The sequence below is a fragment of the Malania oleifera genome, chromosome 13, assembly GCF_029873635.1.
Source record: "Malania oleifera isolate guangnan ecotype guangnan chromosome 13, ASM2987363v1, whole genome shotgun sequence".
Lineage (NCBI taxonomy): Eukaryota > Viridiplantae > Streptophyta > Magnoliopsida > Santalales > Ximeniaceae > Malania > Malania oleifera.
The window spans coordinates 67887406-67912834 of NC_080429.1; the positions used below are offsets into that span (position 1 = coordinate 67887406).

Genomic DNA, 25429 nt, shown 5'->3' on the forward strand with positions numbered 1-25429 from the left:
TGTATCTCTAGGACCAGTTGACTTATTCCTCAACACTATGTGCATGACAACCTATTCTTACCTTATTTAAAAAAAAAAAATTAAACCTAAGTAATTATTCATAAATTTGAGATTTAATACAAGAGTTCTTTGTGCCATAACTTATAAGGTGAAAAAAGTATAGAGTTTACGCATTAAAAACATTACAATTTATAAAGAAACAAATACAAAAAGAAAATTATAGTGTCTTTAATTTCTCCGAATCCTTCAACTTTAATTGCTTAAAACCAATTGACTCAAACAAAGCCCATAGTCAAAAATAGTTTGTTATTGTCAAAACTAAATTAATGAAACATTCGAGCGATAAAAAAAAACCTATAAAAAACATTGTAAAATCAAATTGACAAAGTTCACAAGTCCATCTACAACGTGACTCACATGCCCATAACAAGATTAACATGCCTATATGACATAATTGATGAGACTCACACAAACAACTTATCACAATATAACAAGAATTGTTGGCAAGAACCACAAGGATAAAAATTTCAAGATTTGTTTTTAGAAATGGATAAATTTAAATAAAATCCAATACAATTCTATGTTATATTTCATCAAATTTCACACGAATCTAAATCCAAAATATCTCCCAACAATATTTATATTTGTAATTTATTTTACTCTTATTTACTTAAATTGTTTGCTTGGATTGTTCTCTTATTATTTAAAATTAGATTAAGTTTTCAGGATTTAGTAATCATTAGGGGAATGTGGAACTAACAAATATTTGGTAGTGTTAACGCCAAATTTCTTACATTTTTATTAAATTGTTTCAAATTTTATATTTTAATTTTGATATATATACATAGCACCTATATATATATATATATATAGAATTAGCAGTAAGATACATTTTATACATAGGAACTGCGTCATTTTCTTTCATTTTCTCTCGGCCTTCGCTCTCTCTCTCTCGGGGAAGAAGAGGAAATTGGGATGACAATGGCGGTGCTGCTCGTTGCCGCCATCGTGATCGTGTGCTGTGGCCTCCACGTGAAATCGGATACTTCCGATCACCGGTACAAGGAGGGAGATCCAGTGCTTCTCTACGCCAACAAGGTGGGTCCGTTTCACAACCCCAGGTAATTCCCCCTGTTCTTGGTTATCTTTTGATCTGCAAATTCCAGCGTTTCTGTGGTTAATCTGTCTTTGATCTGTTTGCCTCTTGCTGCTGCCCTACTGGTTTTGGTTGAGCTGCTCATACGAGTGCGTGTTGCACTTTACTTGTTGTCGAGTCTGGATCGGAGTTGTTAATCTCTATTTGTGCTTGAGTCAGCAAAATCTCGTGTCTGTATCCATGAGACACTGTGTCTGGGTGTTTGGGACATTGAATTGTCTTTGTTTACCATGTTATGTTAATTCTGGCGCCGGATCTCGTGTTGAAAATTTTCAAATTTTTAAATAGGTTAGGCAATGCTGGTTTTGGCAGAAAGTTTAGTTGCCAGGAGACGAATGTATTCAGTCAATGCTGAGAAATAAAAGCCTCCCTCCCTTCCCAAAGAAAGATCAAACAGGGAAGGAAGAGTCAGCTATATGAATCCAAATCTACCATCTTCAGTTAGTTGGCCTTATCTTTTTTGTTTTTGGTAGAATTTAGTTCATGAAAATTTTGATATTTTGTATACTCCCTTATTTCGCTTTTTCGCATGTATTCTTGGAAGAGGAAGGAACCTATGGTGTAAGTGACTTGCCTTGTCAAGCAGTGTGAAAATGGATATCAATAAAATATTTCTGGGGGTCTATGTTTCCTTGAGCCCAACAGAGCTTGAGTAACGGTTTGAATTTGTTGGAGACTTTCTGCTTCTTATTATCTAATAAGGTTTGATTTGTGTTTTTCCTCTGTTTATTTCAGTGAAACATACCGCTTTTTCGATCTTCCTTTCTGTCCACCAGGTTTGCTTGTGTTTCTTCAAGATATTATTTTGCTTATATTTTTGGGTATTTGTATGAATAATTTTTGTTATTACTTGGATCACAATTGCAGCGGACTTAAAAGAGAAGAAGGAAGCTCTTGGTGAAGTTTTGAATGGGGATCGCTTAGTTAGTGCCCCTTATAAACTTGATTTCCTAAGGGATAAAGAGTCTGAAGTTGTTTGCAAGAAAAAGCTCACAAAAGAGGAAGTGTCTAAGTTTCGAGCTGCAGTCAACAAAGACTACTACTTTCAGATGTATTATGATGACCTGCCCATCTGGGGTTTCATAGGGAAGGTAGACAAGGATGGCAAAACTGATCCCAGTGACTTCAAATATTTCCTTTATAAGCACATTCATTTTGACATTCTTTACAACAAGGACCGCGTAATTGAAATCAATGTCCGAACAGACCCAAACTCCCTTGCAGATCTTACAGAGGACAAAGGAGTTAATGTGGAATTCATGTATACTGTGAAATGGAAGGAAACGAATACCCCCTTTGAGAAGAGGATGGACAAGTACTCTCAATCATCTTCTCTACCACACCATTTGGAGATCCATTGGTTTTCAATTATAAACTCATGCGTGACAGTTCTTCTCCTGACTGGGTTTCTTGCAACAATTCTCATGCGAGTCCTTAAGAATGATTTTGTCAAGTAAGAAACATTTTAATCTATTATCAAAGCATTTAGTAAAATTTAATTGTAAAAGAATAGCCTTAAATTAAAATGGATGGAGACAACAGGGTTCACAATTGATGCCTAGTACTTGAGATAGGGCCCCAGATTTGCCTCTACATCTCTATTTGGTTATCCATACACTTGGGGGTGTGCTCACCATTGGATATTTAGATATGCCTGTTCCTTCCCTCTTGATTCATTTTTATTTATTTTTACCTGAAAAAGGTATGCACATGATGAGGAATCAGCCGAAGACCAGGAAGAGTCTGGATGGAAATACATTCATGGAGATGTATTCAGGTACCCTGAGTACAAGTCCGTATTTGCAGCTGCCCTTGGTTGTGGAACTCAGCTTTTCACCCTGTAAGTATCCCATTCATCCAGCTGTTTATTTAGCAGTGAAGACTTGAAGCTTTGGATAGTTTTCAAATCTGTCGTTGTTTTAGTAATTCTGTGCATCCGCATGCCTTTCAGTACGGTATTTATTTTTGTATTGGCACTAGTTGGAGTGTTTTATCCATACAACCGTGGGGCTCTTTTCACTGCATTGGTTGTCATATATGCACTTACATCTGGTATTGCTGGCTATACTGCAACTTGCTTCTATTGTCAGCTTGAAGGAACAAACTGGGTATGCACTCGAAAATTTTTCTGTGCAAGCATTTTGATTTTGAAATGACATTTGTTGGAGTATTTTCTTGTGCTAATGAGTTTGCAACCTGCTGTCTTGGCAGGTTAGGAATTTGTTGTTAACAGGATGCCTTTTTTGTGGACCTCTGTTTCTGACTTTCTGCTTCCTGAATACTGTTGCCATTGTTTACACTGCCACTGCAGCTCTTCCTTTTGGTACAATCGTGGTGATTGTTCTTATATGGACACTTGTAACATCTCCTCTGCTTGTGTTGGGCGGGATTGCTGGGAAGAATAGCAAGATGGAGTTCCAAGCTCCATGCCGCACCACAAAGTATCCCAGAGAGATTCCACCAATGCCTTGGTATCGAGGAACCATTCCTCAGATGGCAATGGCTGGTTTTCTGCCTTTCAGTGCTATATATATTGAACTCTACTACATATTTGCCAGTGTATGGGGTCATAGGATATACACTATCTACAGCATCTTGTTTATTGTTTTCATTATTCTCCTGATTGTCACTGCTTTCATTACGGTGGCATTGACATATTTCCAACTTGCTGCTGAAGACCATGAATGGTGGTGGAGGTATGCATGTCTCATTATTTGTTTTGGACTTTTTCTGTTCAAAATATCTGAAAATTCTCTAAGTTCTGGTTACCAGTGATCATTCTTATATTTGTTTTCATTTGTCTTATAATTTTTTCATTGTGTTTTATTGTTCTTTTGATTCTATGCATGCTAGTGTGTTCATTCTCTCTCTCTCCCTCTCTGTGTATGTATTTATCTTTTTACTCTTCTTGCACATCATGCACGTTACATTTTGCTATCTTTTTACTCTTCTTGCACATCATGCATGTTACATTTTGCTGCCATGTGTTTGCATTTATACCTGTAATGCTTGTATGCATGTGTTTGCTTACACCTTTTTTGATATCATGTCTACCATAGTACTCTCCCTGATAAGGTTATGATATGGCAAGAGAATCTAGGAGGATCACAGCTGCCACCTGCCAAGTTCGCCATGCAATGCCTCTCCTTCCCCCCTGCCTCCCCTGTGGAACTTTGATCTAGCACCACACTCTTATTCTGTTTTTCATGTGCCCTGGATTAGATGATACACAAATTCAATAAAAAAAAGAGCCAGAAGATAAAAAAGTTGACAATATTGAGTAAATTGAATGACAAAATAGTTACAGATTAAATCATGAAAGAAATATAAGCAAGCATTCATTTTATATTTGTTTTCTGCACATTTATGGAATGCCACCTTCAAGCAACTTGACTAATGCTTCAAAGTGCTTCATGGCCTGAAATAGCAAACTATGCCTACCCCCTCATACCACATTCTGGGGAGTGGGTTTTCAATGTTCTGACACTTGTGCGACTATGTGGAATATAACGTGGTCTACTTCTAGGTCACTGATTAGGACAAGGGGTTTAGACAGTGCTATGTTATTGTAGAATCTTAAAACATGTTTCTATGATTTCAGTTGAAGCATGAGGTCCAGCACAAGAGTTGTAGTTTTACAACTTGTAAGTTGTAACAATATGTTGAACTAGTGATCTTTCGATTTTTGCTCTCAAATACAGAGAATTTAGCACATGTTTTATTTGTAATTGTGGTTAAACTAGCAATCCTTGGGAATTAGTCCAAAAAGCATTGAAGGGAACACGTGTTTTATGTCAAATTTTAGTTAAATTTCCATTCCATTAAGTATAAGCTTGCATGGAATCTTATTTTTTTTTTTGCTCAAAATTTTTATCAAAGTAACATTATTGCTATAAAAATTTTAAGTGATTCGGCATGTGATACTATATATTGGTGATATGCTTAAACACAACGAGTGAACTTCTCTACATGTGGGCCCATTATTCTTTCACAACACAAATATGTTTGCTTGGAATGTGTATAATAAATTTTAACTGCCTAAATAAATCAACATATTACTTTAGGAGTTGTACAACAAGGCATTGAATGAAAGCAAATTACAAAAATACGTTAGTGTTGCATTTGACCAATCCTATAGCATGTCTTAATACTTGGCTGAAACTTGTTGGGGCTGTTTAAGTTTTCTTTTACCAGTTTATTCACTGAGCTTCAAAGTTCAGATATTTTTTCATCTTGATATGTTTTTGTCAGTTCCTTTTAGATTTTGTCTATGGATTTGATTGGTTTTTTTAGGCTGAAGCCCTATTTTTTTTTTTTTTTTTCCAAGTTGGTTCAAAGTACCAAAAAGATTACAACTATACAAAAATTTTAAAAAACCTCTTATAACTATACAAAAACTTAGGGAAGTTAATGTTGACAATGTGATGTGGGGTAGCAGGGATAAGGGAGAGAGAGAAAAAGAAAAAGAGAAAATGGAAGAAAAAGTGTGACTGCAAATACCATTCTGCAGATTTAGAGCACTCTGACGGACATCATTCTTAGTAAGCCATGCAACATAAATTAGAGTTGCCGCTTCGTTGATCCAAATATTGCCAAACATCACAAGGGAATCAACAAACTCATACAAAACCTAGCACTAGGAGGCTCAAAAGTGTCTTGGGTAGGTGTCAAGTTTTTGACATTGAAAATAGGACTAATGTTCATATAATGGAGAATGATTGGGCAAATCCAGTAAACATGCATTAGGTCTAAGTTTTCTAATGATGGAAGATGGGCCAATGGCACCAATATGTAGTTTCTTTAAGGAATTTATGAGTTAGTGTTCTAATGTAAAGCAAACCATGACGCTATCACTTCTTTAGCCCTTGATGCACATCATCAACAAGTTTATAAATTTATAGTCCCTATTACTTATGGGTTATGGCAAGTTTTGCCTAACCTTAGCATGCATTGGACAGTAGATTTTGCAAGCTTAGAAATACAGGCATTTGGTGGTACCTGGTAAGTGAATAAGGTCAATGGGTCCCATGGGGTTTGTAGTTGAATATGCACTTTTGACTCGTAGTTGTGGATCAATTAATAGTGTCATCTTATGCAAACTCACCATAAGTAGCACTAAAGCTCAATTCCCTATTTTCTTTCCCACTATGCAATTAAGGAGTTCATCCAAAGTATGATGAGTTGACCATCCGTTTGAGGATGACAAGTGCAATAAAACATCAAATTAGCACTAGACATCTTCCAATGTTTCTTTCAAAAGTAGTTGACAAGCTTGATGTCCTTATTTGGCACTATGGAACTTAGCAAGCAGGTAACCTGCATAAAGAACTACTTTACATAGGATTAAATGTGCCATTTTGGAGAACCAATCAATTGTAGTAAAGACAGACTCGTGTCCTTAAAGTTGGTTTAGAGAGTCCAATAATGATATCCGTACTGAAATCTGTGCAAGGAATTTTGGGCAAAGGAAGAGGGGTATAAAGGCTAATGCTTTGTTTCCTAGATTTGGCCTTTGGGTCATCACCACAATTTTTGGACGCTATCCCAGTTACATCCTTCTTTGAAGAAGGCCAATCTATCCATCCTCAATTAAGGCAGTGGTTTAACTAGATGGCCCATCATCATGCAATTCCTAAACTAGGAGTTCTCTGAAACAATTGCGGATAATGTACTTTTTGTTTAGTTTTTAATATAATTTTTTTTCTTACCAAAAAAATTGTTGAAGTAGCCTTGTGGGCCTTGGTAAATAATCCTCATGGATGAAAAAGTGTGCATACTCATACTCAACTCATGGAAAGTGAGCTTAAAATCAGACAAAATACTCATCCTTGAAGTGCTTAATGACCTGGGCACTAGGACATGAAGAATGACGAGAACGGAGTTGTTAGCTACCTTATTTTGAAAACTAGAATGAAGTTTAAGAACAAATGTGTACTCATTAGGAACTCTACATACTGACATGCACCATACGCAACTACTTCTGAGACTCAAAGCGAAAAAAGGTGGGTAAAATAGAGTACAAACTCCTGGTTTGAAAGATAATGTCTCCAATGTTGGAGGGATCTTGCGTTATTATAAAACTGTATCTTATGTGCTAATGTTTGTTTAGCTTCTTAAGAGTTTGCCACTCTAAACTGATATAGGGTGGCCTTGGCGATTCAAAACTCAACCCAACTTACCCTAAAAGCCTCAAAGATTTTGCCAAAATTTGGATGTCCAAGTACTCGTGCATGATCTTTCCAAAAGCTCTAGCTACTGAAGGGATCCAACGAACTCCCCTTTCTTAAGGTAATCAATGAAGGGAGTCAATGGTGCTAAAATCCATAATGAATTGCCTACAAAAATAATCAAAGCTGTGAAAGCTTATGGACCTTAGAAATAGTCGTATGCTTAGGCCACTCTTTGAAGGCTTTCGTCTTGTGAGGATTAGCTATGATACTTTGCATGGAAACCACAAAACCAAGAAAGAGCGCATTAGTCTATAGCAATTTGACTTCTTGATGTTGACATACAACTTAACTTCCCTCAGAGTTCCTAAAACTTGACAAATATGAACCAAATGCTCTTTGACGCCAACTCAGATTCCTACAACCCCCACGCTGCTTGTGGACCTCACACATCTTTGTAGGTCCCCATGGCTTGTGAGCTCCATACATCTTAATGGGCCCCACATGGCTTGTGGGCTCCACACATCTTAATGGGCCTCACACGGATTGGGTCGTACTTGACCTATATTTGTTTTATTTTTTATTTTATTAGTATTCATTTAATTTGTAAAAAAAATGCAAGCATGCTTTGTTCGCCTCATTATCATTCACCCTATGCTTTGTTCCCCCCATTATCATTCACCCCATGCTTTGTTCCCCTCATAATTGTTCACCCCATGCATTGTTCCCCTCATTATCATTCATCCCATGCTTTGTTCCCCCCATTATCATTCACCCCATGTTTTGTTCCCCTCATAATTGTTCACCCCATGCATTGTTCCCTTCATTATCATTCACCCCATGTTTTGTTCCCCATGTAATTGTTCACCCCATGCAATGTTCTCCTCATTATCATTCACCCCATGCTATATTCCCCTCATAATTGTTCACTCCATGCATTATCCCCTTCATTATCATTCACCCCATGCTTTGTTCCCCTCATAATTGTTCACCCCATGCATTGTTCCCCTTATTATCATTCACCTCCTGCTATATTTCCCTCATAATTGTTCACCCTATGCATTGTCCCCTTCATTATCATTTATCCCATGCTATATTCCCCTCATAATTATTCCCTTATGTTTTATTTTCCATGCTTGCCCCAAGCTAAGTCTATAAATAGCCTTCTCATTGTAAGCACAAGGGGAGGAGTTTTTTGGAGATATTGAAGTCTTGCATTGTTAAGTCTGTTTCTCTCTTTGTGAGTGAGCGGTAAAGTTACGTTTCATTCTATTGGGAAATCTAGTGGTCGACCAATCCCGTTTCCTACTATTGCCGGATCATCCCATCTGAAGAAAGTACTTTGTAGTGCCTCAACTCAGAGTTCAGGAACCATCCTCGGAAAGACGCTACCCCTGAAAACTAACCAACAGGAAAAGAAGACTGGAGGAGAGGAAGACGAGAGATAAAAATAATAGGTTTCTCCTTCCCGAGTTACTTTCTAAAATGTGATAGAATAGGTATGAAATTGTGAATGGGGAATTCATGCTCAACGTTAGGTTCACCCCTGGACTTAAACCCCGTTTGCTCCTCTAAGAATCGTTGGATTCACTGAACCGGTTTGAACCGGTTACCTAGTATTTTCTTATTTATTTTACTACTATGTCATCTATTTGAAAATTTGGGCTAAATGTGGAAAAAAAAAAAACTAGAGAAAAAAATTCCCAAAAAAAAAAAAGTTTTTGAGACCCAGAAAATCATTTTATAAAGGCGCTGCTGGAAGAGGAGAAAGGTGAAGAAGCTTAGATGCATTTGTTAGCCCTTGCCATATATGGCTTGATTATATTTTCCAAAGAACTGGGAACCATTGATCGAGCCACGGTTTCTTTCGTAGCACAAGTGAGGAATGGAGCTAATACGATTTTCGGTGTTTTGGTAGAAACTTTTCGATCCCTTAACAAATGCAGGAGCAAGGGTCAAGAACGATTGAAGTGTTGTGTTCCATTACTCTATGTTTGGTTCACCAGTCACCTGCCAAGCAACTAGGGGGGTACCGTGACGCCTTTTTCAGCTCTTCGAATTCACTTGGCCGAGTTCGAAGAGGCTCAGCAAAGCATCCAATGGAGCAAGGCCGAATGGAATGAAAAATTGCTCAAATTGGGTGATTTGGGATTAGTCTAGCAAGCACCATGGATGAACCGTTCCAGCATGATATACCGGTGTGGAAACCTCCCATGGGTCCCGTTACTAGGTCCATGGGGAGGAGTAGCATATGCTCCTTTGATGGTCAAGAGGCAAGTGGGGGCGTCTCAATTTGTGCTGGTGACCCATGGGTTGGCAAAATCAGACTTTGCTTATGCAACATTGGATACTCGGAATCAGATCAGGAGGTTTACAGTGTTTTGGAAACATGTGCATTTGGTGGACCCAGGTAATGAAACCGTCGCAACTCAAGGGGGCTATGAGGTATGGCGGACCAACCGAGTGAACCCTCAATTCAAAGGAACTTCCGAAGCCCTTGCTACACATGTCAAATCACCAAGAAAAAACCCGCTGTTAATGTTGCAAGGGGAGGCCTTACTCGAAGGAGGAAGTAGTAACAGAAAATCAACAGACGGAGCAGAGGAAAGAAGAAATAGTCGCCTTCTACCGCAAGGAAGTCAAATGGAAAAAAACTCAGCTTATGCAATTAGAAGGGGAAGTAGTGGCTCTGAGGAAGGAGAGACGAACACTTCGAGCCGCGCTCGATCAGAAATCCAAGATGCTGGAAGGCGCCAAGGTTGAGATCGAAGAAGGAACCCTTTACATATGAGAATTGGACAGTCAGTGGGATGAACAGAGGAGAAGAGGGCTTAGTGATCACTACGTCCGTCTCCCCAAATACACAAACCACGTTGTTTTCTACAACGAACTTTACCCTCTGATGTAAGGCAGACGCAACTGCCCCCGTATTGTGAATCCAAGGCCTCCCCAACAGGCAACTGTACGACGGTGTAATAGCCATTACTTGAAATATAACATCAAAAGTCACTGGCCCAACCTGTATGGGGATCTCAATTGCCTCTATCGATTCTCGGTGAGTTCTGTCGAAAGTCCGTACCACCAAATTGTTCTGCCTTACATAGGAGAGACCTACAGGCAACTTCTGCAATGTAACCATAGGCATGACATTGAGGGAAGATCCATTGTCGATCAAAACTTGGGCTATCATATGGTCTTTGCACTTAGCAGACACGTGCAATGCCTTGTTGTGCCCCCTACCCTCCAATGGGATCTCCCCATCTGTGAAAATTATGTAATTGGTTGCTGTCAGATTCCCCACCACATGGTTAAAGTTATCAATACTGATGTCTTGTGGAATGTGTTCCTGATTGAGGATCTTTAGTAGAGCTTCCTGATGGACTTCCGAATTCAGTAATAAAGATAAAACGGAGATATGCGTAGGCATTTTGTTGAGTTGATCCACTGTGCTGTACTCGCTGTGCTTAATAATTTTCAAGAATTCTTCCACTTCTTGAGGTGGAACGGGCTTTTTGATGCTTCTGCTTGATTCACCAACCTTCTTTGAGCTTGGCTTCTGTAATTGTTTTGGAGTGTATACCCTTCCACTGCGAGTAATTTCCCTTGCTTCTGCCACACTAGTAGTTTCCCCTTCAGTATGTGCTTCGCAACTGTACCTCCACGACACTGTTTGGTTGCTCTGGTATGGAAATGGCCAGGGGACGGAGATCACAAGGGGAGCCGGCACCTTAGCGGTGTTGGGGGTCTTCTTTATGATAGGCATAAAAGGCCAGTGTGTATGCAGGGGGTGCTATGCTTCTTTTTCCCCGATAGCTAAGACTTCACTGCTCCTCCGAAAACTCCCAATTTCCACACATTTTCCATCAACCAATCCTTGCAGGTAAGTTCAAAAGGTTTTGCAATGTTGCACGAATTTTCCTTTTGTCTCTTGGCACGCGCAAAGTTTGCCTTCTGGACAGACCGCCCCTGGTTCTGCTTGACTTGCTGCTAAAAGCTCACCGTATATCCAATCTAACAACATCCGGCCGAATTTTGTTCTAGGAATCTCTTCTACATCTTCCTCTACCATTCCGATGTTGTTCCCACGTGGTCGGGTAAGGGGTTTCCTTGTATTCCCGGCTGCTTGTCATCAAATACTAGCCAACCTGCATCCCTCAGGTCCTGTACTTTGTATTTAAATGCCCAACACCGGTTGATGATGTGGCCGGGAGAGTTTGCGTAATACTCACAGTAGGCCTTAGGATCATACCAGTGTGGGGGAGGGTTTGTCACGGGAATAGCTGGGATTGCAGTCACCATCCCCCTTTCCTTCAATTAGGGAAATAATTCAGCATATGTCATCGGGATGGGGTCTACCCTTCGAAAGTTCTTGCGTACATTTCCCGCACGTGCCGGTAAGTTCGGACGGGCTGGCATGTTTTGTCAAGCTGGTGTGGGTGCGGGAGCTGTGAATTGAGTAGTTGTAAATTGGGGCCTTGCGCCCGCATGCATTGTTTTGTTTACCGTTGGTTCCATTACGAAATTCCTGTTAGGTCACTGGTTGCGGCCTCTCGAGTATTGGTTTTTCTGATTAGATTGCCCCTGAATCATTCGGGCCTCCTCTTCTATCTTCTTGTCCACTTCTTGCTTGGACTAGTCTCAGCATTACCATACTTGACCCGGCCTGTCTTGATGTCGGCCTCAATCCCTCCTTCCGCGGCCACAATATCTATGAAATCATGGGGAGTTGCTCCCCAAAGATGTCCACAGTAAGGGTCTTTCAGTGTACTCACGAACAACGTGATGACTTATCGGTCACCTACCACGGGGTCCACTTGGATCGCCACATCCCTCCACCTATAATCGTATTCTAGAAAGGTTTCTGTGGGCCTCTTTTCCATCTCTAGCAAGGCCATTCGATCTGGCGCCATCTCCATAACATGATGGTATTGAGCTACAAAAGCATTGGCCAGATCTCCTCACGTGCAAATTCGCGCCCTGTCTTGGTGGATATACCATCTGGCTGCCGCACCAGTTAGGCTGCTCTGGAAGCAGTGCATCATCAGTTTCTCATGAGTAGGCTGCCATTGCTGGCAATACAATCGGAGATGAGTTTCTTGACATCGTGTCCCATCAAACTTTTCAAAGTCTGGTACCCTGAACTTTGGTGGTAGCACTACCTTAGGTACCAAACAAAGGTATGCGGGGTTGACGTAGCTGGACGCATGGGTCCCTTCAATAGCTCTTAATCGTTCCTTCAGCACATCGAAGCGGTACTCGGCTGTGGATTTGCTTGTGCATACCCTCGTATCAACAACCATCATTGGAGGTACTGCGATTGTTGGGAATCTCGGTATTGGTGCCGCTAGGATGAAGGCATCCATATTTGGTGGCGGGCCCTCTACAACAGCTGGCGGCGGCCTAGATGCTTGCCCGTGAACTGGCGTGAAACCCGAAGCATGAACGGGATCCTTATCGTTCTCATCATCTGGCACCTGAATTGTTTTCCCCTTGTTCAGTAACAAATCTAGTATCCTGTTTACTTTGTTACTCAGTTCGTCCTATCCCTGCTCTATGCCTAGGACCCGGCCTTCCAATTGCTCTACCATTATCTTAGTCTTTCTTCTGGTACCGTAGGGATGAGTAGCCACCTCAATTTTTGCCGACTAGTAATTGCTCTTCCTTTGTCCTCCCTGTACAGAAGTCCTTTAGAATGATGATGATAGGCAATGAATGTTTATGCAAGGATGCAATTAGTGTATGGGTATATACAAACAACACAATTATGCATGCAGCCTATGTACTTTGACTAAGGTTTTGGGAAAAATCGTCATCATTTCATTTCAATACTTCACTTCATACAATATCTTGGAATAAATACAAAACATCTCTGAATGGATTAAACATACGCGGGATTTTGGTTCCCTTGCTTGCCCTTGTTGATGTGGCTTGGGCCTTCTTGAGCTAGCTTTGACCTTCGAGGTGCTGAACCATCCACAATCCGCTTTAGCGCTCGGTACTGGGCTTCCCAATATCTGGCTCGTTCTACGAATGGTTCCGCTTTATCCAGTGTCTGGCTGAATGTTCTCCTCTGTTCATGTCCAATTCTCGTATGTAAAGGGTTCCTTCTTCGATCTCAACCTTGGCGCCTTCTAGCATCTTGGATTTCTGATCGAGTGCTGCTCGAATTGTTCGTCTCTCCTTCCTCAGAGCCACTACTTCCCTTTTTGATTGCATGAGCTGAGTTTTTTGCCATTTGACTTCCTTGCTGTAGAAGGCGACTAGTTCCTCTCTCCTCTGCTCCATCTGCTGATTTTCTATTACAGCTTCCTCCTTTGAGTAGGACTTGGGCTCCCCTTGCAACAATTAACAGTGGGTTTTTTTTTTGATGATTTGACATGAGTAGCAAGGGCTCCGGAAATTCCTTTAAATTGAGGGTTCACCCGGTTGGTACGCCATACCTCGTAGCCCCCTTGAGTTGCGACGGTTTCATTACTTGGGTCCACCAAATGCATATGTTTCCAGGCCATTGTAAACCTTCTGTTCTGATTTTGGGCATCTATTGTTGCATAAGCAAAGTCTGATTTTGCCGACGCATAGGTCACCGACACAAATTGAGATGCCCCCACTTGCCTCCTGACCGTCAAAGGAGCGTATGCTACTCCTCGCCATGGACCTAGTAACAGGACCAACGAGAGGTTTCCACACCGGTATATCATGCTGAAACGGTTCATCCATGGTGCTTGCCAGACTAATCCCAAATCACCCAATTTGTGCAATTTTTCATTCCATTCAGCCTTGCTCCATTGGACGCTTTGTTGAGCCTCTTCGAACTCGGCCAAGGGAATTTAGAGAGCTAAAAAGGTGTTACGGTACCCCCCTGGTTGCTTGGCAGGTGATTGGTGAACCAAACATAGAGTAATGGAACACAACACTTCAATCGTTCTTGACCCTTGCTCCTGCATTTGTTGAGGGATCGGAAAGTTTCTGCCAAAATGTCAGGAACCGGATTAGCTCCATTCCTCACTTGTGCTACGAAAGAAACCGTGGCTTGATCAATGGTTCCTAGTTCTTTGGGAAATATAATCAGGCCATATATGGCAAGGGTTAACAAATGCATCTGACCCTTTTCACCTTTCTCCTTTTCCAGCAGCGCCTTCAAGCATTTCTAAGTGACTTTTTCATTCTCCCCTTTAGCCCGTTGATTCTTGACCCCAGCAATATTATATAGCTCTCTTGCCAAGGAAGTCTGGGAGTCGGGTGCATAGGTCTGGTACGGTGATTGCTGTTTCATCAGATGCAGCAGCGAGGTGTACTCTTTGATCGTCGGAACCATGTCTATTCCATCTATTGTAAAACATACATACGGGGGATTCCATAAGTCTACCAATGCTCTCATCATTTGAGGATTCACTAATATATGTAATAGTAAACCAATATGGCTGTATAGTTGTGAGAAATCCAAACGGCGCTGCGGCGTCCATCCCTTCCAGATAGTCTTTAGCTCATCCAGGGGGTTCGACCAGATATATATGCAGACTTTGGCCAGTAGCTTCACCACTGACTCCTTGTTCGAGCTATCTCCCCATTGCTTATGCTGATTTTTAGAATATAACTGCACTACAGACTCAGTTTCCTAGTAGATCACTGTATCCTCTATGAATGACTGATCTTTTTGGAACCTCGGTAAAATTATTGGGATGCCTATATGAATGCAATATGTTAATAATACTATCATACAATTTAAAGCAGATATGTACAGACATGAGACCACATGGAGAAGGAGGGTAGGTATATATACAAGGTTCTGTGAGGCTCTATCCTGGGCAACGGATTTCGGACAATCATATGTGGTTAGGCTCTGTTCCCTGTAGATGACAGGTCCCCAGTTTGAACTTCCATCCTCCCCCATAGGGGTCCGGACAAAGCTCGCACCGAGCGGAGTGGTTTGTGAGTCCCATCAAGCTTTAGCTATGAAGGGACAAACGCTATTACACCCCTATCTAGTCTTATCAGGAAAGCCTAGGTATAGGGTGTGCGCAAGTGTGTGAATCCATCCATTTTAGCCTATGCCCTTTACCCCACATTCATCCACATATTATTTAATCAAAACATTCACAAGCGATCCCGTGCGTATTCATACAACAATATAAAATAATCGCATGCTTAAATAGCAAAGTACTCACACTTAATCGCATTCTTACTCAAAGTACTCACATTTAAAACAAAGTATTCAAACCCATATATACTATCACATGCTTTTACCACAATATTTACAAGGTATGCAATTAAACACTCAATTGTATATACAATATGTGCAAAATGGAAGGGAGTAATCAGAATGCTTATTAAATTTTGAATTTTGGGATAATCATCAATTAATTATTGGCTCGACTCTCAAACATCCCCAGTGGAGTCGCCAAGCTATCGCAAAATTCCCGGACGCGATCTTGGGACAACCAAAAAGAGTGATTTTAAAAATGATATTTTCATGGAAAACAATGTGTATGGAGTCGCCACTAATCTTTTGAAGTATGGTTAGAACACTTGATTACTACCCAATTAAGGGTAGAATCAGCCTGCGCTACCAAAGTCGGGCTCGGGAGTTCTGTTACGCGAGAGGAAGGTATTAGCACTTCCTACACGCCCGTTTTTACGAATGGTACCTAATTAATCGAAAATTATCCCAAAATAAATTTCATAAGCCTTAGAAAGTTACTCCCTTTCAAAAATTTTGAAGAAATGTACAAAATAAATACTATATAAGTATTCCCTCAGAATCGGAGCATACCATACTCCGAAGAACTCAATGCTTCCCATTGCAATCATCAGGATAAAAATCGAGAAAATATTTTATGAAAATAACTCTTAGAATTGCTTTGCAAACTCTATAGAATTTTTCAAAATATCAAATAGTATTTTATAAATTTTCTGGGAGGTTTTTAAACTTATTTGGGATGCAAAGTTTACAAAATGATTTTTTGGATCTCAAAAGCGTTTTTTTTTTTGGATTTTTTTTTCTCTAGTTCCCCCCCCCCCCCAACATTTAGCCCGAATTTTCAAATAGATGACATAGTAGTAAAATAAATAAGAAAATACTAGGTAACCGGTTCAAACCGGTTCAATGAATCTAATGATTCTCAGAGGAGCAAAAGGGATTTAAGTCCAGGGGTGAACCTAATGTTGAGCTTGAATTTCCGCATTCACAATTTCATACTTATTCTATCACATTTTAGAAAGTAACTTAGGAAGGAGAAACCTATTAGTTTTACCTCTCGTCTTCCTCTCCTCTAGTCTTCTTTTCTTGTTGGTTAGTCTTCAGGGGTTAGTCTATAACGTCTTTTCGAGGATGGTTTTTGAACTCTGAGATGAGGCACTATGGAGTACTTTCTTCAGATGGGATGACCCGGCAGTAGTAGGAAACAAGATTGATCGACTACTGGATTTCCCGATAAAATGAAACGTAGCCTTACCGCTCACTCACAAAAAGAGAAACAAACTTAACAATGGAAGACTTCAATATCTCCAAAAAACTCCTCCCCTTGTGCTTACAATGAGAAAGTTATTTATAGACTTAACTTGGGGCAAGCATGGGAAACAAGATATAGGGAAATAATTATGAGGGGAATATAGCATGGGGTGAATGATAATGAAGGAGACAATGCATGGGGTGAACAATTATGAGGGGAATATAGCTGGGGGTGAATGATAATGAGGGGAACAATGCATGGGGTGAATAATTATGAGGGGAGCAAAACATGAAGTGAATGCTAATGAAGGGGATGATGCATGGGGTGAACAATTATGAGAGGAATATAATATGGGGTAAATGATAATGAGGGGAACATTGCATGGGGTGAACAATTATGAGGGGAACAAAGTATGGGGTGAATGATAATGAGGGGAACAATGCATGAAGTGAACAATTATGAGGGGAACAAAGCATGGGGTGAATGATAATGGAGGAACAAAGCATGGGGTGAATGATAATGAGGGGAACAAAGCATGCTTGCATTTTTTTACAAATTAAATGAATAATAATAATAATAATAATTAAAAAAAATATATGTCAAGTACGACCCAATCCGTGTAGGGCCCATAGACCATGTGGGGCCCACAAGCAGCATGGGGCCCATTAAGATGTATGAGGCTCACAAGCCATGTGGGACCTACAAAGATGTGTGGAGTCCACAAGTAGCGTGGGGGTTGTAGGAATCCGAGCTGGCGTCAAAGAGGGTAATGTGCGCTGGATGTAGAAATCCGAGTTAGCGTACCAAAGAGGGTAACGTGCACTAGATGAAGGAATCCGAGCTAGCGTTCCAAACAGGGTAACGTGCACCGGATGTAGGAATCCGTGCTAGCGTACCAAAGAGAGTAACGTACACCGGATGTAGGAATCTAAGCTAGCGTATCAGGAGATGACGTGCATCGCATGTGGGAATCCAAGCTAGTGTCAAAGGGACTCAATTTTGAAATAAACCGGGACTCAATCAGATCCCCCTACTCCCGGTTGTACAAAGTCGTCTTTCTTATCACACAGGATCTCCTCGGAAAGGCCTAGTTAGAATTGGGGTGTCTACACCAATGTTGGAGGGATCTTACGTTATTATAAACTGTATCTTATGTGCTAATGTTTGTTTAGCTTCTGAAGGGTTTGCCACTCTAAAATGATATAGGGTGGCCTTGGCAATTCAAAACTCAACCCAACTTACCCCAAAAGCCTCAAAGATTTTGCCAAAATTTGGATGTCCAAGTACCCGTGCATGATCTTTCCAAAAGCTCTAGTTACTGAAGGGATCCAATGAAACTCCACTTTCTTTAGGTAATCAATGATGGGAGTCAAAATGGTGCTAAAATCCATAATGAATTGCCCACAAAAAGAATCAAAGCTGTGAAAGCTATGGACCTTAGAAATAGTCGTATGCTTAGGCCACTCTTTGAAGGCTTTTGTCTTGTGACTATGATACCTTGCATGGAAACCGCAAAACCAAGAAAGAGCGCATTAGTCTATAGCAATTTGACTTCTTGATGTTAACATACAACTTATCTTCCCTTAGGGTTCCTAAAACTTGACAAATATGAACCAAATGCTCTTCCCTAGTCTGATTACAGACCAACATATCATCAAAACATACTTTGAATGGTTGCAAGATGATTCATGATCCTCACATGGGTGCTGTGGGCATTAGAAAGTACTCTACTTAAATAAATCATCTTGGTTCTTAAATGTAAATTTTCTCTCGTCTTTTGATTTATTTCTGAAATGCAGTATTAATCTTGGAGTACCAAGTAGAGACAATGAACATATTAAGCATTTCCTCAAGTCTAGGAAGTAGGAACCTCCTCGAAGATCCATTCCCTCGTAAAATCTCTCTTTAAAGCCTCTTCTACTTATTTATTCAATTTAGGCATTCTTTTAGAATTCAACCTGTAGTGGGAACGACCAGGTAACTGGGATCAGGAATCAAATATATCGCATGCTCACTATCCCTCATTAGTAGCAACTCACAGGGGAGCTCATCTGAATCAACAAATCTCCTACATTGTGAAATAACGTCCAAAAGTATCTCCTGACAAAAACAACAACTAAAAAGTACTCACTGTTTGAACTCTATTTTTCAAGTGCTCTATGTTCTAGGGTATAGATTCCAATCCTTTACTAGATCTATAAGCCTGACTTCTTCTTCATATTGTTAGGCACGGTTAAGAATTATTCTTTCTTGCACCTAAATACATAGCCGTTCCCCCTACCATGGTTGTGCTTAGATCATATAACTAGGGATGCCCAAATGCTATATGGGCTGCTTGGGTGACATCCATAGGTAAACACATCACAATAAACATTATCCCTATAGTATTCTAATTGGATGAGCACAAGGCACCTTTTCATGAATTGTAAAAAATGATCTTGTTAACCCAAGCTACCCTAAAAGGCTGGGAGTGTGGCTCGATTATTAGACCAAGGCTATTTTAGAGGCAGCAATCATACGATTACCATTAGCGACTGATTTACAAGATCCTTCACCACATCCATTGAAATTGTGGAGGATGGGGGACCTCTTCCAGTCATCTCAACAGTGTGTCAGCCTCAAAGTCAACCATCTCAACCCTCCATCCCCAAAATACTCAGCAACATCTGTAACCCAATTCTCACTTTTCTGCGAGTCAATTGATCATGCTAAAGTTAAAGTTTTCCAGGGACATCAGACAACTATATGACCTCTATCATGATAATGGCACTAAATTGAAGACTTACTAGATTGAGGATTGCTGAATGATGCACTAGCATGAATGATGGGCTTATGCTCTTATAGCGCCTAGTTGTACTTTCCCTAGACGTAGCTAGGAAATGGCCATACATTGTGATATGATATAGTTCTTGACTGCGAGCCCTACTCTGTCATAACTCACAAGAAATGGATGTCCTACAAATACTTCTTAATGGTAAGGCCCTTATGGTAGGTATACTCAATAGTTTTGGAAGAATACAACTCAACCTCTCTCCATATTTCCTCTTTAAGACTATTGACAAATGACTGTTAAATATGCATCCTCCAGTACTGCAATGAATTATAAACTCAGAAAGGCCCAAATAACTAGCCAGAACTAGTTTTTTTTTTTTTTTTTTCGACTTGAGGTGTTCAAAAAGTTGATTACCTATTCCTATAAAGAGGGAAGGTACTTCTCCCTTAATTTCTGACTCATGACCTCCAATACTGCTATGAAGCATCTTTGGAGTTGTTAATGGCCATGGAAAAGTGCATCAAGGTGCAGTCGAATGGGTGGTGCTGAGAAAGACTAGGGGACTGGTTAGTTGTAAAATTATTTTCATTTTCCATTTTATTGTTTTCCGAAGAAATATGAAAATGTCAGCTTATTTCTTAGTTTTCCAAAATTTGTATGGAAGAAGTTAAAAAAAAGAAAAATGGTTCGTTCAGTTGCGGAAAATAGTTTTCATTTTTCATTTCTGGATTTCCAAATAATTACAAAACCACACCTTATTTTCCAATTTTCCAGAAATTATATAAGAAATTAACTAGTAAATAATAAAAAAGATGTTTTCTGACTTTATTGTACAAATTTTGTAAATTGGAAAACAAGGTTGCATTTTTGTAATTATTTGAAAAAATAAAAATAGAAAATAAAACTATTTTTGACAAGTGAATGGTGGCAAAACTTTTTCTTGTTTTCTAGTTTTATTTTACAAATATTGCAAAACTGAAAAATAAGCTGGTTTTTTTTGTAGTTCTTTGAAAAACTAAATTGGAATATTAAAAATGTTTTCCACAACTAAAGAGGCCCTAGACTTTGCTACTAGTAATATGAATTCTTAAATTTCTACAAAGCACTGTCACTAGAGCCAATGAACTTAATCTACATGATCTGGCAGTCGTACATTATGCAACAAACAACTGGCTAATGGCAAGAACTAAGATGCAATAAGACAATCAATTAAAGGTATTCATATGAACAACAAGGGGCAGCATTTACTTTCCTATTTTCTTGCTTTTGTTAGAAGAAATGGTCCATGATTGCATAAATTGGCGGAAAATGATTCATATAGCTGACCCCACCTAGTGGGACTTAAGGTTTGGTTTTGTTATTGTTGTTGTAAGGAAAAAACTTGGAGCAATGCAATTTATTAATTTTCCTAGTCATCTAAACATTAAACAAGTTTAAGGAGATAATTCTAAACTTACCAAGGTCCCTAAACACAGAATTGTAGTCATTCTTAGTTTTCTCAGGTTTTGTTCCACATTTCTTGCTTAAACTTTGAATTTTGCATTCTTCAATTTCTTATAGTATTTTTAATATTTTGTCAAAAACCACCAATTTCTTATAGATATTCCACAAAGAACCACAATAAAACCTAATTCTTGGTGCTGACGGGATTGACTCTTATTCCAAAATGCATATGGTATCGTGGCAGTCTAATATCTTGCAGTATGTGTCAAAATATTTCAAGGTATTGTCAAAATATCACGAGAAAGTTTTTTTTTTTGGGGTGTTTGAGAGAACAACATAGAGAATCCAAAAAATCCGCTTCACTCTGTTGCCGACATGTCCTCCTGTGATGATTTTTTTGGTGGATGGCACATCGGAGGTTGAAGGTCTTTGTGGTGGTGGTGGTGATTAGAATTTTGTCTGGCATGTGAAGGCTCATCAGGCATTGGATAGTGACAAATTTTGGGGTTCTGCTGCCTGGAGGGTGTTGGAGGTGTCTCACAATCTTTCTGATGAAGTGATGTTTGAGGGATGGGATGGAGTTGTAATTGCTGGCATTTCTGGGATTGAGCAGTGCTTCATTGGTACTCTGGTTTGTGATTGTGATGTAAGTGGCTGTAAATGTGGTTTGAACTCTGCCCTGATACCAAATTGATGTAGGATAGCAGGGAGTAGAAGAAGATGGGGAGGAGGAGGGAAATGTTGATTCATTCAAATTAACATACAACTGTCCAACTACTTATACACCCGACAATTGACTAAAATGCATTATCACACATTGACCTTGTAATAGTAAGCAAATACAACACAGATTTTGACAGATGCATCCTAGCTTTTAAATCTACCCCAAGAATGTGTGGGAATCAGCATCCTAAATGGATCTGGCAGTCCTTTGTCACAATGAAATTTACATTGTCATTCAGTTAGTGCTAAAACTTCTTCCCTAAAAATAAGGCATTTGAAACCACTTATTTCTAAAATTTAGAGAAAAAAAAGCTACTTTTCAAAACCTCTTTTGTTGTCATTGTTTTTTTTTTGGTTTTGTTTTGTTTTGTAGGAACCAACATATGCCAAAATTTTACTTTTAGCTTTCTTCCATAGAAAGTCTTTCCACCCTTGACCCGTGAAGAGTTTATGCTTTATGAAATTAGAAAAGTGAGAGCCCAACAGATTCCCAATATTGCAGAAGTCAAGTTCCACAGACCTGCAAATTGACAGTGAAGAAGAATGCAGTTAACTGATTCCCTATCTCTTCCAGTCTTTCCTTGTTTTGTACTGTTATTGCATGCTTAAAAAACCTGTCCTGCACTGTGAAGGAGGGTCTAGGGATGAGAAGGTGAGATGGTGTTGCATACAAATTATTGGAAGAAATGGAGACGACCATGAATGAGGAATCGAGCAGTTCTTGGAGCTCAAGTGCTGGTAGCAGATGGAAGAAGATGATATAAGGGTGAGGGGGTGTGTCATCCTGGAAAGCATGATCTCAGGGAATGTTTGCAGAGTACGAACACAATGCAAGATTGGTGAAATTTGTGAGAGAGACAGAGAGAGAGAGAGAGAGAGAGAGAGAGGTTGATGGCATCTAGGAAGCATGATCTCAGGGAATGCTTTTAGAGTATGAAAACGATGCAAGGTTGGTGAAATGGGGGTTGGCCTTTAGTTAGAGAGAGGGGTTGATGGCATCTAGGAAAGCGTGATCTTAGGGAATGTTTTAAGAGTGAACATGAGGCAAGGTTTGTGAAAAGGGGGTTGATGCAACTTGGAGATGTGAAAATGTAGAGAGAGATCCACTCTGATTGAAAACAATGTATGGTAAAAGCAAGGGTTGATGCAACTTGGAGATGTGAAAATGTAGAGAGAGATCCACTCTGATTGAAAGCAATGTAGTACATCGTCATAAATAGGCTTTAGTCATCTATGGTCAAAGCAAAATCTTACCAAATTTCTAATTAAAATTGATGACATTTGTTAGATTACCACTTTACCTAATGTTGGATCAACAATGTATATCGAACTTTTAACACTCCCCCGCGCATGTAGCCTGACAGCACGTGGAGAGAGAAACACACACAATAGATAACATCCATTACAGGGAATACAATAATTTTTTAAACACCATGTAATGAACTCGGGCGATGAGATTAGAACCCAGGACCTCCTAGTAACCAGCGCTGATACCATATGTTAGATTACCACTTTGCCTAGCAGCTTAAGTTGTTAGGTTGTGGACCAACAATGTATATCAAACTTTAACAACAATAAATTAAATAAATAATTGATTATTATTCCTAATTACTGTGGGCAATTTCCTTTAAATTTAAGATGTGGGACCGGCAATCTTTGGCTTCCTAAGTCTTGTCAAATTGATGTGACAAAAATATGTGCACTCCTTCAAAGGGTTTGGCGTAGGGGAAAAGTGATATGAGTGTTTGGGGAGCATGGATTGGGGGCTTTAATTTGGATTTCTGTGGATTTGGAATAAACTCAATAAAATTTTATATTATGTTTTGTCCAAATATATACAAATCCACATCCAAGTTCTTAGTTCCATGCTTCCAGACGGAGTGGTAGGGTATTTTAGTGCTAGAGGAATGACCATATAGTGTTCTGACCCACTGGAAATTAACATTTTTACTAGTCTGTAGGCACAAAGATATGTTATTTTAGGAAGACCAGAGCAATCATGTGTCACAGATGACACATGGGGGCACCTGTATCCCAAGGATCTTGATTTAAGTCTCTAAGGAAAAGGTTAAACATAGGCTTCCTTTCATGGGTCTTGATTTGAGTAATCTGAGCCAAATCTCTGTGAATCATCCTGAAAATACAGGATTAATTAGAGGTCCAATCTTTGCCAGGTTGCGTAAACCACATCGAAGTTAATCATGATAAATGACCTGTCTACACAGATAAAATTTAGTAACTTATCTTAATGCTTTCAGAGTATTATGGATAGTGTAATTGGATTAACAGATCATAAATTTTATCCTTGTGTTTTAGTTTTTTCCCCTTGCTATCCAGCTTTCCACTGATTAAGCATGTAGATGTACCTTGAACTTGTAGGTCTTTCAGTTCGCTGTTATCTTTACATCAATTTGTCAAAGTTCTACATGACTTGAATCATGGGTGTTGGTTCTAAGACATATCTGTTCTTATTAATGCAACAGGTCTTTTCTCTGTGGTGGATCAACTGGCTTATTTATCTACGGATATTGTTTGTATTACTACTTTGCACGGTCAGATATGTCAGGGTTTATGCAGACCTCATTTTTCTTTGGTTACATGGCTTGCATCTGCTATGGTTTCTTTCTCATGCTTGGAACCGTTGGCTTTCGTGCGGCTTTGCTGTTTGTGCGCCATATATATCGGTCAATCAAGTGCGAGTAGTTAGTTTGTCTGACTTGAAAGTGGTCAGTTGTACTTCTGTTTTTCATTTTAATTAGGCACTGTGATAGAGAAGTTCGCTATATTTACTTTTGTAGTGCCCCTTGCCTCAAAATGGGCAGGATCCGTTGGAGATCTTGCTGCAATAGATGTTAGGTTGATATATGGGACGACTTTTTCCTGGGAGAAATTTGTACCGTTACTTTTACCTGGACTCTTATGCAATACATTTTTTTTCTCCTTCTCCTCAATCTCTCTCTCTCTCTCTCTCTAAACAAGCAATTTCTGCATTGGGTTGAAGAGAGTGCAGTCAGTTGTTGGCAATGACCTGCTTGCCCCTCCCGCCCGTGTCATTATCTTTATTTTTGTGACGTTTCAAACCAAAAATAACATTTTGAGTGCAACAAAAATTTGTTCTCTAATGGCAGCCTGTAGAATTCAGTCATTTGTAAGATTTTACCTTGATTTTAGTATGGCAAGCAATGAGCAGCAGTTTGTGCTTGCTTAAATAGCCTGATCATTTTTTTGGAAAATATCCCGAAGTTAAAAGTGTAATATGCCTGCAGTTTTTTAGTCAAACAACACTAATTGGCCCGAGTATTTTCAGTCATTCCATAAAGAATGCAGAAGGGTAGCCATTACATTTGCCCTCTGCCATGAATGTGAATTTTGTGGCTTTCTACAGCTACGCTGCTAGCTGTAGGATGTATTCTACATCTTTGAACAGATTGAGCTTGTCACTAGGTTAGTGCATCACTGATTCACACCCACAACCCGCCCCCCTTTTTTATGGCTTGCTAAGCACCATAATGCAGGATTATTATGCAGCTGTTATGAAAAATTAAGTTAAGAAAATTTTAAACTGTTAAAAATCATATTTGGAAGAATGTGTTTGGCAAATAGTTCTCTAATTCCGCTGGAAAACAATGAAACGAAAAAAAAAGACTTTATTATTTGGAAGAATATAAGGATCATGATCAGATAACTTATAATTCATTGTACATCTATAGGACATTAA

General features: G+C 39.5%; 1 protein-coding gene across 1 annotated transcript; it reads left to right on the forward strand.

Annotated features, from left to right (window-relative positions):
• The first annotated feature begins 734 nt into the window (after positions 1-734).
• LOC131146896 (transmembrane 9 superfamily member 2-like) lies at positions 735-24662 on the forward strand. The gene is made up of 7 exons (XM_058096737.1): positions 735-1121; positions 1892-1932; positions 2024-2609; positions 2859-2996; positions 3108-3264; positions 3368-3852; positions 24195-24662. Exons 1-7 carry the CDS (start codon positions 976-978, stop codon positions 24412-24414), a joined length of 1773 nt encoding a protein of 590 aa, XP_057952720.1. The 5' UTR covers positions 735-975; the 3' UTR covers positions 24415-24662.
• Positions 24663-25429: the final 767 nt, after the last annotated feature.